Raw genomic sequence first — 13,517 nt, forward strand, 5'->3', positions numbered from 1 at the left:
TTCAAGGAGAATGTGAATAACGATGCATACGTTTGCACCGATGACACCCAGGATGTGCATTGATGGCCTTTTTAGACCTTTTCACACCTTTTGTAAGATTGTATCAATATTTTGTTTCCTTATTTTTTATTGCTTTACATCCTCTGCAAGACCACTCAGCCACAGATCTGATTAAAATGTCCAAAAATCATATAGAAATCTGGAGACTAAGTATCTGCCAGGTGAAGGATATGATCTTAGAGGAAATTATTTTTTACTTAGAATCTGTATTCATTTGCTAATGGGAGTTTTGTTACTTGACAGGAGCAGAATAGACTGTAAATTCAGGCTGTGTCTTTTGCTAACCATTTCTTGAACTAGTTTGTAGACAGCAAAGCCCTTTAAAGTTCTCATCCTTGTGGATCTGGCTGAGATCAGCTAACTTAGCATAGAATTTGATTGGACTTGATCAGCTGCTCTTTAGTAAGTGGATTCAGATTCCACTTCAGCATCCAGATGTAGAATATAAAGCAGAAAACTCCATTTGTTCATATTTGATTCCACAATATCATTAGAACCTTTGTGTTACTGTTTTTCCCATGCTTTGACTGTATATAATGCTTGAATGATGCCAGGTACTTTGACTAGCACCAACGGCCATTTAATAGTCTTCAGTCACAGTGCTGTAAGTTTAATCGTAATGGACTGGTTACAGTTGAATTTTAAAAATAATTGAGATCTTCAATGCACTTCAAGTTAATCGACACAGATTCCTAACCATTTCCCATACTGTTATTTATGCAGCGTCTCAGGAATTATTATTTGTTCATTGGCAGAAGAAGGCTCGGAAATAGTCCTGGATGCTTTACGTGCAGGTATGGTGTGTATGAATGATAAATATAGCATGGAATTTAAGAGACAAGGAATGGTAATATTGAGGAGGTAACTTTTGCCAGTTTGCTGTAAAGGTTAAGGGACCCTACATTGGGCACCTTGGTTTCGAATCATCTAGGTAGTCCTGCAGTTGATCCCAAACCGGTGCTAGTTTTTTTTGGGTGGGATTCTATGTCAGTCTCAATATGGAGAAGACATAGGGAAATGATCTGTCAGTAATGATCTTTGCCAGTAGTTTCTGCTGGAACATATATTTGGTGAGGATGAGGATTTATCATGATGCCCTGTGTTTATATATAGATTTTTGTTTTTTTTTCTGTAATTGATTACCATTTGTTTAAGATGTTGGCATAGTTGCTTCCACCCGTGTAACTGCATCACCATCTTTGAAGGGAAAGGGAGACCAGAGCAATGTTAAGTAGAAATGCACTGCTAACAGAGAAGAAAATTGAGATGGATGCATTATGTGATTACCAAGTTTGAAGTTTACAGACTATTAACCCCAGCTAGATTAGTGATCATTTTAAAATTATTGTAATGTTTACTTTACATGGGTTAGAGTTTGTACCCTTAAAAGGCCTCACATCTACCATTTACGTATAGAATTGCTACATCATAATTTGATGGATATACTATTTCTATGTTTACAAAACGGCATACCCTTTGAATTTATAAGCATTGTCATTGGAGATTCACTAATGCTTGCCACAAAATTTTTGTGAGGCTTTTTATCCCCTTATTTTTCTCCTCTTGTCCCTGAAGACAAATGACTTGTGCTACAAGGATTGAAAACCCTGAAGTACCTCATTTGAGTGGCCACTGTTCAACTGAGAGCATAGGTTGTCAGGTGGAAGTTATTTGACTGAATTTATGATGGCAAATACTATCCACACTTCACATTCAGATGCACTGTCCTGCAAGCTTTCCTTCAGAAAGTTGGATTTCCTTTGCAAGTTGAATGTTTTTTACCCTTAAAACTCTAGGAAACAAAAACTCATCCATTTCTGATAAATGTCTTCCAGCATCTCTTTTGCATTCCTGCACAGGATACAAATTGAAATTTTTTACCTAAAAAATGAATGTTTTCTTCTCTCTAACTGGGTTCACAGAAGATTTTGTGTTATAACAATCACCTTGATCTTCGAGCGCTAACCTCACCAACCTAATTTCCTGATAGCATACAATTTGGAAGCTATTTTCCTGTGTTTAGCCAGAGTGCTGTGAAATTTTATTGTATCTTAAACAATGGTACTATGAGGTAAATTAATTTGTTTTCTTTGTGTTTCAGGTAAAGGAGTATTCTGTGAAAAGTTACTGAGTTTAGACAAGCAAATGGCTGAGTCATGTTTTGATGAAGCTGCAAGATGTGGGCAACCTCTAGTCTGTGGTCTATATAAGTGAGTAAACCCTAAAAAAAGGGATCATTGCTGGAATTTTATGTATACGTAGGTTGTTGCATTGATAACGTATTTGCTAAATCAAAGAGTAGCTTCAATATGGGCCCAGTGCTGGCAAATGGGACGGTACTAGGTTAGGATATCTGATTGGCATGGACGAACTGGACCAAAGGATCTGTTTCTCTGTTGTACATCGCTGACTCTATAAACGTATTGCCCAGTGTGTACAAAGCATGAAGACTCTCAACTTGTTCTCGACCTTTGTGTCGTTCCCGGATCTTAGCAAGCTAAAGGAGGGGGAAAGGAAAAATTCAGTTAGGAGTCCTGTTCCTGACCACAGTGAGAAAGTGCATGTTTAAGTACATGTGTTTGTGTGTCCACCAAGTGGACTGGCCTAGCAATAATGCTTCCTGAAATCTTGGCATCTACTTAGCTTATGCTTGGAAAGTGGTGATTTGCATGTGATATTGAAAGTGGAAATTAGAAAGAAAAGACAAAAAGCAGGAAAGTCTGATATATTTTATTTGTAAACATGTTCTCAAGACATGTAATATTGTTGATGATCACACCATTTTCTCCATCGTGACCTCTTAGTTCTACTCTTGGAATGCTGGCAAGTGATTTTGGGAATCGGAATGGATTTTAAGCTTCCAAAACACAGTTTTAAACAATTATTTGCTATTCTCCTGTAATAACATCCTTTATTACTAATGTGTTGTTTGACATGAATGTCTCTTTTCTGTCTCTATGCAGACGTTTTGATCCAGCTGTGCAGTTCTTGTACAAGAAGGTTCACAATAAAGCTCTAGGAAGGATTCAACGAATAGTCAGTGTCAGTAGAACCTTCCCATCTCCATCTCTAAGCTATATCAAAAAAGCAGGTATGGACTTGGAAAAGTAAATTGCAAACAGGTTAGTTCTGTGTATCTGCAAATCTGTTGAAAATGTTGATTTGGAGAAACAATTTGAGGTAAATCAAAAAGCTGAACATATGTAATAAAACAAAAAATAACGTTGGCAATATACAACAATTTGCAACATTTATAGAGGGAATTCTGATGGGAATCTGGTTTATGATGTAGCATTAACCTGTATTATTAGTTTTCACTGCATGTTGAACTTGATACGTATTTTCTCTCTCATTGTGGAAGTTATTCTGTGACCGATTTGTTTTGCTAACTCCTTTGTTACAATGTATGCGACCATTGTCCTACTGAATCTCATTAGGCTTTAGTATATCCTACTCCCAATCATTATTGACAGGGAACTGTGTGTTCCTGTTGTGTATTGCTATCAGATAAGGTCTAGAACTCTCTCCCATCCTCTTCCTTCATCCCCTTCCTTTTTGCTGTCTCAGCACACTAGAAGTGCATAATGATGGAATAATACAGTGGATCATTGAGCATGTGTATTTAAATAACTGTTCATCTGGGCAATTGTTGAATCATTGCAAACAAGTGATAATTTTACCCAAGTAAAATAAACCCAGAGACACTTGGATTCACATTATCTGGTAATTACTGTATTAGAGCTATTGCCGGTGATGCTCAACAGTAAGATGTGAATGGTGAACAACTGGAAATTGAGCTTTGGCATCAGTTTGTTACATTGAATAATGTAGGCATATTAACACTTCTGTCTGCCTTCAAGAGGGAGCTAGACTGTTTCTTGGTGCCAGCAGAAATTGCATAATACAGAAGCCAATGGATAATCAGATAATAAGCATACTGCTTCATATATGATCTGTCATGGTTTCAATATCACCTGAAGTAGCCATATTGAACCTTAGTGGGTTCTTTTTTAACCTCAGAAGAGATTTCAGTTCTGCTGCAGTGGGTGGTCATGAATTCAACAGCAAACTTGATGTGCTAGTTAATTGTTTTCGTTTCTGTTTCTTAGCTTGCTGTGTATCTCAAGACTGAACAAGATTGGTAATCTGTTCAGACTTTGTTGTCTTGTGATGTTTCAGCCTTTTCTATTGCTGAAACCTTCTCAAGACTCTGAAATCCTTATTATTGTAGCTACCTGATCTACTGTTTTATGCAGACAAATCCATTTGAATTGTTCTTTTTAAACAGGTGGGATATTCTACGATGGTGTAGTACATGACCTAGATACTATCTGCTGGCTACTTGGGGAAAACGCTCCAGATACCATATTTTCATTGGGTCATGCCTTCTGCCAAGGTAGAAACTGGTTGAAAGTTTAATAAACAGTTCTTGTAGCAAAAACCTTGTCTGCAAGTGCTAAGAGGAAGTATCTTCGCAATAATAGATTTAAATCTGTTTCATCCAATTCATTTCTTGGTCTGATTCATGAATTTGAATCTAGGAAATACCTTCAAGTTAAACCTTAAATATTGATCTGGAGAGGGGACGAGGATAGATGTTTTGACTTGTGACAACCCAGTTACTCTTTTGTGCACCTCATTTAGGGAGTATTTATTTTAGAAATGTTTCACATCATTTCTCTCCTTGGTTAGTTCCCATGTGAAAGGTTATTGGACAAGGTGGTGAAAAAATGATAATGTCACTTGACTGAATTTCTGGTAATTTGGATTCCAATCCCCTATGGCAGCTGGAAAGTTTGAATTCGATTATCAGAACTAAAAAATGAATCTAAAGGTGATGTAACCACTGATGATTGTATTACAACCCATTTGATTCACTAATGTCCTTTAGGAAAGGAAATCTGTCATTCTTACCCAGTCTGGCCAACAGCATTGTGGTTAACTTTAAACTGCTCACTAAAGTGACCTAGTAAGCCGATTAGATATATTAAAACTGCTACAAAAGCTGATAAAGGGAAAGAAACTGGACCAACCACCATCGATCAAGGCACTGGAAATGACACAGCAAACTCGGCCCTGTGGACCCTCCAGTGTCCTTCTGTGAGGGCTTGTTCCAAAATTGAGTGAGCCACCCCACAGACTAGAGCAGACACAGTCTGATATTGTCATAATCACAGAATCGTACCTCACTGACTGGGTATGTCTTGACCCACCAGAAGGCTAGACCAGAGGTGATGGTTCAGTGGTATATAATCTTGGCCAGAGTTGCTTTGAGAATTCTTAACATTGACTCTAGACTCTGCGAAATCTCATAACATCAGATCAAACATGCAGTGGGGCAGATTTTGAACACATTTAACAGCTTAGAACTGGGCATCCAGGAGATGCTATGGGCCATCAGTAGCAGCAGAATTCTAATCAAACAGTTCAGACTTGTTAGGGTACATCTCCAGGACAGGTGGGACATGAACCTGGACCTTCTGAATCAGAGTTAGGAACACCACTGTTGCACCACAAGACCCTAGCAAAATTATATTCAACCACACTCAGCATCCTGTGAATGAACAAACTGCCCAACAATACCACCAAGCTGTGTTCAATACAGAATACAGTTAGCATTCCAGGAGCAGCACAAGGCATAAAAATGAGGTATCAATCTGCTAAACTTACAACACATGAGTGCCCAGCAGCCAAACAGCAGAAGCAGCATGCAATATACAGGATTAAGCATCTCCACAGAGAGCCACTCAGATCTAAGCTCTGCTATATTGCCACATCCATTTATGGTAGTGAACAATTAAACAACTGATATAAGGGGGCTTCAAAAATTGCTGTATTAGTCCACTCTTGATCTTCAGTAAAATGATGAAAGAGGTCACCAACAATGCTATCAAGTGGCACTTGCAAATAAATAATCTGCTCACTGACGGTCGGTTTTGATTCCACGAGGGCCACTCAGGTCCTTAAATCTCCCCATCATTCACCCCCACCCCCCTAAAAAAAAGAAAGCATGGACAAACGAGCTGAACCTTTTGAAGTATAGCTGCTATTGTAATATAAAATGCATTTTTTTTATAGACAAGAACATAATCAGCAATGGGATGATGACCTTAGGATCTGTATTAGTGATCTGAAACAAATAAAAACAGAAATTGCTGGGGAAACCCGACAGATCTGGCACTATTTCTGGAGGGAGAATCATTAGTTAACGTTTCAAATCCAGTGACCCATCTTTGGAGTTAGTGATTCTTTATTCATGCAGAACTAGTGATTCTGTATTAGTGATGTTTATTTTGGGATAAAAATTGGCTAGAAGGCAGGATTGGTGTCATGGAATCTTTTATATTCATCTGAGTGAGCAGTTAGCACCTGAAAGGTAGCACTTGTAGCAGTGCAGCACCCTCTCAGTACTGCATTGGCATGTCAACATAAATATTATGCTTAGATACCTGGAGTGGGACTTGAATTTCACAGCCTTCTCAGTTAGTGTCAAGTGTGTTACCCACTGAGCCATGGCCAAACAGTGAAGATACATATTGAAGATTGGCACATTGGTGAAGAGGAGAAAATGCAGTATTCGTCCTTATAGCTATTGAGTGTCTCTTAATGGGATGAATTCGTGTGAACATTTATAGAAGCCCTCATGGTGGAATAACCTACTGATACTATGTGGCCTTGTGTGGGAAGAGTTGCTGAATATGTGTGATAATATCTGGACCTTGACACCAGTGAAAGTAAGCACAGTGAGAGGATCAACAAATATTGATGGAGGTGATGTGAAAGAAGTGTGATATGACATTTCCTGCACTGCACTTGGCGCTAAGCTCAGTTTAAGGGTTTAGTGTGACCCCTGACCACAGGCTATATTCAAATGTTATATCTCCTGTTGTTATTTACCGCAGTTTAAAATCCTGTTAAACGTTGTGATTTTGCCAATTTTTAAACTTCCATGCGAATATCATTATGTGGGTACAACATCTGATTGAATGGTGTCTGCCACAATATCTATACCGGCAAAGGATAAGGTTAAGAAAGCTGGTGGATAAAGAAATCCTCCTTTCTTTAAAAAAATGTGAATGATTGCCAGGAAGTAAATGATAGAGTTTAGAGCGATTCTAAAAGGAGTAAGAGTCAGCTACCTTTTGAGATGAATTTTGCGAAGCATGCAGAAGTTAACTACGACCTGTTTTCTACTACTAATAGATATTGCAGCACTTAAGGACGCTGACACAGTCTCAGTCAGCATGAAATTTGCCAGTGGTGCTATAGTCACGCTTGATGTCAGCCAGCATTGTACACGCAGCATTGACCAGAGGTTGGAAGTAAGTCGTTATCTCATTGACAGCGACTATTCGTTACATCAAAACCCTTGATAATTTTTTCTTCGTCTCTCACTGTTTGTCCTGTTTACCCTTTCATTTATTGTGCATGCACAATATTACTTAGCCTGAAAATGCTGTTTCTAACTTTGGTACAGTTTTTGCAATTCTGTATTTTGTTTGTGGACGAGCATCCCAGTGGTCAATTCTGTGATTGTCCTACATTGTTTCACACAAAGACAATTCCATTGGAGTGAGGGCTGCTTACTGCGTAATCATCATTAAGAGTAGAAATAGTTGCAAATTATTCCCTTGCACATTCTTCCCGTGTCTACGTGGGTTTCCTCCGGATGCTCCGGTTTCCTCCCACAATCCAAAAATGTGCAGATTAGGTGAATTGGCCATGCTAAATTGCCCGTAGTGTTAGGTGTAGGGGTAAATGTAGGGGAATGGGTCTGGGTGTGTTGTACTTCGGTGGGTCAGTGTGGACTTGTTGGGCCGAAGGGCCTGTTTCCACACTGTAAGTAATCTAATCTAATTTAAACTTGGCACTGTTTAGGATGACTGGTACACTTACCATTTTTACTGCTGCATATGACGTACAAAAATGAATTTCAAGGTTTCATATTAGAACTGCTATTTACTCTTCCACCTGTGTATGTGCTATCCATATTTGGGGGATGGGGGTGGTGGTAATCTTCCCACCTTGAGAAGTAGCTTGAAGCATGATTAAATGGCATGTACGCCAACATTTGTTTTGTTTTTGAATTCTTTTTAAGGTTCATGGATCAGAAGGAACACTAAGGATGGACAATCAGAGTGCCCTTGGAATTACTGAGCAGGGCACACCAAGACCTGTGTGCTCCCAATTGCATTATGACCGATACAAAGATGCTTACAGAGATCTGGTGAAACACTTCCTCAAAACTCTGAAAGGTTAGCAAAAGAACAGAAATGTTCCAATGTGATAGACCTATACTTTTATTTTGGATTGTAAAAGCAGTTTACTTATGAATTGATTAGTTCATCAGTAATCCAGAAACAAAGGATGGTCTTTCAGAAGATTCAGAGTCCTTAGTAAAGCTGATGTTCACCAGATTCTCTGTCATTTTGTGGATCAAATATCAGCTTGGTTTCAATACATAGCATTCTGATCTCTAGTCAGAAGATTTGTAGGTTCCAGCCCCTCTGCAATATTTGTGCTCATAGTTTAACTGGATATCTCATGTGGGATGCTGCATTTTGGAGATTCTGCCTTTTGCGTGAAATTCAATCATTATACTCACTTTAACCTTGATTTAATGATTCCATGATGTATTTTCATGGAAGTGTTTTCCCATTAGCAGATGAATTGGTCAGTTGTTTTGTTGCTGGATAAGTCTTACTGTGAGCCGTTGGTTGTTGCAAAAGAGTAACTTTATGAAGAGCTGGCAGATTTGCCTAGCTTACGCTAGAGAATGAATTTTCATGATCGAAAAGCAGTTCAGAAATTAAAGATGTCTCGGCTATGAAACAAAAAAAAAAGGAAGTAAATTTTTGGAAACTAGAATCGTCTTGGACTGGTTCTGGGAGAATTGAATATCTTCTTGAAGGATGGTGTAACTAATATCTGCAAAATGTGTTTTTGGTTGAACTAAGCAACAAAGGAAATGTTCTGTTTTGTGATCAAGTATAAGTTGCCTGTAGAATAGTGTTTAGTCCATCGCATTTTTATCCCTTTGTTACAGTAAGAGACTTAAAATGTCAAATTGTGTTATGACATTTTTTAGGTATTAACTGGAATATTGAATTTATTTCTGAGTTATCAGTCTGCATTGAGATTGTTAAACCATCTAAACCCTTAATTTCCCAATTCCTGCCATTCTTTCCTTTATACCTGAGAGTTCTAGGATCTGCATTTTTTCCACCTTTTACAAGTTGTCGCAGAGAAAAATGATCAGACTATTTAACTGCAGGGAGAACATCACAACTGAGTATAGCCCTTACTGCCTGTGTAAGTTTAATTCTGGAGTAAGTCACTCCAAGTTTATCCTAAATCTTAAAATTGGCTTTAGGAAAGTCTATTCTTAGCTGATCTTAGTTGGAATCATATATCCCAACAAAAGTCCTTTACTTCGGCAGAAATTGAAGAGAAAACAAAAGGCCCCCTTTTCGTTTTTTATAAAAAGCATGTTTCACAACTTCAGAACATCCCAAAGTACTTCACAGATAATGAAGTAGTTTTAAAATGTAATCATTGTTTAATTGGAAATGTAGTTTGTGTATAGCTGTCTCGTACTAACACCAACAAGATAATGATCAGATTGTTTGATTTAGTGATATTGGTTGCGCATTTAAAAATGGCTAGAATTCTAAGGAGAGTTCCTCTGCTCATCCTTAAAATAGTGTCACAGTTTTTTTTATGCTTACTTGAGAGGGCCAACTGAGCCTTGGTTTCACATCTCACCCTATATTTTGCTGATGTAACACTTCCTCAACGTTGGCTTAAATTTTGTGTTTCCAATCTCTGTGTGCTATTTGTACCCACAGTGTTCTAACTCGGAACATTGATAAGTGAGCCACAGCTGATAGATAAAGAATGAGTAGGTTGCAGGAGTGCTGTTTTACTGTACCCCAAGCAGAGTCCCATCCTTAAGGTGAAAGAAAGAGAGAGCAGAGAGGAGCAATACTGATGGTGGTGGGCACTGGACTGAAGCTCAGGGTTTGACAGTTTTTCGCTTGTCGCTTACTTTAGAAACTACTTTGTTTTTGATTGTTTGATCTCCTCCCTCAGGGAAGGAAGAGCCATTTATCACAAAGGAGGATTTCTTGTGGACAATTCAGGTTGCAGCGGCTGCAGAACAGTCTTGGAGGAATGGTTCAGCAGTGGATCTGCGGAATGAAGCCCTTGATGGCACTGTTATTAAAACTGAAGTGCCCTGAAAGAAACAACATAAGGAGGTTGAAGACCATGTTTAATTACAGTCTGCAGCAGTAACTCATTGGATTGGGGGTGGGGGAGCAGTGAAAAAATAAAATGAACAAAGAGGAGATTCATAAACTGTTCATTCCTCTTGTGAACCAATACTTCTAAAGGAAAAGTTTTATTCTGAGTCATGGGTTCAACTGATATCAGGCTGGTCTACTTGCTATGGATGTCAGGGAGGTTTGGGGGTGGCAGGAGACCAAGGACAGGATGTTTGAAGGAATGAGTTAACCCACTGTGCAGATTTGATCCTGCAATATCCCACTGAGAACCTATTGTTGTACTAACACTCAGTAGTTGGCTACATCCAACATTGAATATTGCACAGGAAAAGTGGGAGCTCCAACATAAGGAAGTTTCCGTAGGATCAGTAGAAATATGTTGTATCTCCTTCCCATATGGCCCCTCATGTCATACTGCAATTGTCCATTTCATGTGCTTTTCAGCAGCAACTAACAGCTGATTATTCTGTCCATTATCTGTCTGAGTGTTTTGAACTCCAGAACAATGCACATGGAACTCAGGTGCTTCTGTGTAGGTGAGGCCCTCACAACAATAGGCACCAAGGCTGTGTGTGAAGGTTGTCTTTAAAGGCCTAGGTTAAATATCTATTCATTAGTCGATCATGGGATTAATTTTTTTAAAAATCTGCCTATAAATTAGAAGCATTTTTCCATGTTTTACTGATTTGATGGCAGTGCATTAATATGGGTACAGTATGTGTAACCGATTGGATTCGGTGTTTGCACGGATTTCTTTTGCTGTACTTTAGTTGCAATACTAGCATTTTTACAATCCTGTAACTAAAATAATTTAACACAATTTAATCTAGTATGGGTTGAAAATGCAATTTATTTAGAAATATGTGCTTTTATATTTGTAATTATTGGATAGTTTAGGATTGCTTCTAAACATGAATACGGTTGCTGGACTCCTACCAATGACACAGCTAGAATTGGAGGGGGGGGTGGTGGGAGAAAGGTTTGGACACTTAGAAAGAAAATAACACATTTTTTAACTGAACGACTTAAAAATGAATGGTAATTTTTATTTAAAACTGCAAACTTTTTAATAGATATAGAGAATTTTCTCCTTTTTTTGTCTAAAAGGCATTGCGTGAATACAGTGAATGTTAATTTCATCCTTAACATTGCATCGCTGTTCATGTTAACTATTTAATGGGTAGTGGAAGGGCAAGGAGGGAGAGACTCCTTCTGGACAACAATAAACCAGCTTTTGTCATCCAAGTCAGAAAACCTGGCCCCATGCCAATATTTAACACAAAGTGATCAGAAACACTGGAATCAAAAGTAGCAGAAAAAGACTGTCTGCTTTAACTAAGCACAACGTTATTTCAGAGTTACGTTGGTATTTTCACTGTACTGCATTTCAAGAATCTTCATGGATCAATAGATTCCACAAGATCTTTTATGTAACTTCTTTTCAAGTGGAATCTGGAATTGATGTTGGGGGATAGTTTTTTTTTGCAGAGATGATGTGGAAGAACAGCTTGATTATTTAATGACAGTAAATACTGTGGCCTGATGAAGTGAGACATTGAACTTTGATACAAGTATCAGGTGACTGTGGGATTTCATTTTTCCACTATTCTTTCATGGAATGTGGATGCTAATTATTGTCTGTTCTAATTGTCCTTGAAATAAACTAGGGCATTTTCAGAGGGCAAATGCAAACTGACCATATTACTGTGGATCTGGAGTCATATGTAGGCCAGACCAAGTAAGGTTTCCTTCCCTTACTTGGAGGTAAGGTGATTACTGAACAACATAGGTTTTTACAACAATAACTGACAATTTCATGGTTACCATTGCTGAGACCAACCTTATGTTCCAGATTGTATTAATTAAATTTAAGTTCCACAGCTGCCATTGTAGGATTTGAGCTTGTGTCCCCATCTCTGACTGAAGTTCAGCTGGCCAAAGTTTGTGCATCTAGCTGATAATTTAAAGCAGGAGTTTTGCCCCAATTTCCGTATTCTTTTGCAACAGCATTACTGAAGGATAGGAGGTGGGCAGAGTGATATTTTATTGCAAAACCACAGTGTGGGGTCCACTTCCCTTGTGGGAATGCAGTGATATTAAATAAGGTGAAAGAGAAGGGAATCAGGATTAGTTGCTATCATGAAAAACCAAAGAACTGTGGATGCTGAAAATCAAACAAAAACAGAAATTTCTGGAAAAATTCAGCAGGTCTGGTGGATCTCTGAGGAGAAAGTATAATTAACATTTTGGGTCCAGTGACACTTCTTTAGAACTTCTATCAAGTGTGATATGAAGATAATGAGAAGGTTAACTTAATTCCAACCTCTGAAATGCCCAGTGCAGATTGTGCAGCAACTGCTGGAGACCGTTGCCACATAGCTGTATTTTCCTTATGTGGGAGACTACGCCAATGATTCCAAATATTTAAGAATTAATACAATTTGCAACTTATAGTGCATACAAAAATTATAATTCTCATAAATAATTAAAGCCTATTTAATTGTATTAAACTTTATATCTGCAGACCTAATATCCTAAGTTTGCCTTTTTTATGGTGGTTGTGACAAGTTAATAAACCATCTCATTAGCGGTTTCGTAATTGCAGTTGTGTAGATTTTGAGAAATGTGTACTAAGCCTTCTGCTCCTCGAAGGAACATAACAGGCAACCTGAGATGCTGCCTTTGAGTACTTACACCTACTTGAGTGACCTTAGAATCAGTGTAGCATAGAACAGAAGGCTCACTGAGTCTGTGGATGGTTTTGAAGAACTCCCCAGCTTGTCCTACTCTTTGACTCTTTCCCTGTGTTACTGCATTTTTCTCCTTCTTTAAGTATTTACCCAATTCTTCCAAAATCTACTTTTGAACTTCTTCCCACCATCCAGTTCAATATTGCATTCCAAATTCTAAGTTGCTCATGGAGGGAAAAAAATGTTTTTTTTTCACCTTGTGTTGCATTTTTAAGGGAATCACTTCTGTCCTCTGGTCATCAACATTTAAAAATGATATTTATTTCCTTTAAAATTGTTAAGGATTTAAATAAACACCGCTATCGAATCTCCTCTTAGCCTTTTAAATGTTTATTCAAACCCAGTCTGGTTGATCTTATCTGAACTAGTTCAAACTCAATTTTTAATTCATCTTTTTTCTCTGATTTCTAGCTTTAGTGAT

The 13,517-nt window shown here is 38.1% G+C and overlaps 1 protein-coding gene across 3 annotated transcripts in view; it reads left to right on the forward strand.

Annotated features, from left to right (window-relative positions):
* LOC132833721 (inositol 2-dehydrogenase-like) overlaps positions 1 to 13,296 on the forward strand; it is a 30,813-nt gene extending 17,517 nt beyond the window's left edge. For 2 of the 3 annotated variants that reach the window (XM_060852231.1, XM_060852232.1), the window contains 7 exons: positions 784 to 854; positions 2,162 to 2,270; positions 3,024 to 3,151; positions 4,349 to 4,456; positions 7,264 to 7,382; positions 8,159 to 8,315; positions 10,153 to 13,296. In XM_060852231.1, the coding sequence (XP_060708214.1) occupies positions 784 to 854; positions 2,162 to 2,270; positions 3,024 to 3,151; positions 4,349 to 4,456; positions 7,264 to 7,382; positions 8,159 to 8,315; positions 10,153 to 10,301 (841 nt within the window). In that variant the 3' untranslated portion in view covers positions 10,302 to 13,296. The remainder of the gene's footprint in view (positions 1 to 783; positions 855 to 2,161; positions 2,271 to 3,023; positions 3,152 to 4,348; positions 4,457 to 7,263; positions 7,383 to 8,158; positions 8,316 to 10,152) is intronic. The other variant, XM_060852233.1, reaches the window with a different exon arrangement.
* The last annotated feature ends 221 nt before the right edge of the window (positions 13,297 to 13,517 follow it).

The sequence above is a fragment of the Hemiscyllium ocellatum genome, chromosome 37 (genome assembly GCF_020745735.1).
Source record: "Hemiscyllium ocellatum isolate sHemOce1 chromosome 37, sHemOce1.pat.X.cur, whole genome shotgun sequence".
Taxonomy (NCBI): Eukaryota; Metazoa; Chordata; class Chondrichthyes; order Orectolobiformes; family Hemiscylliidae; genus Hemiscyllium; species Hemiscyllium ocellatum.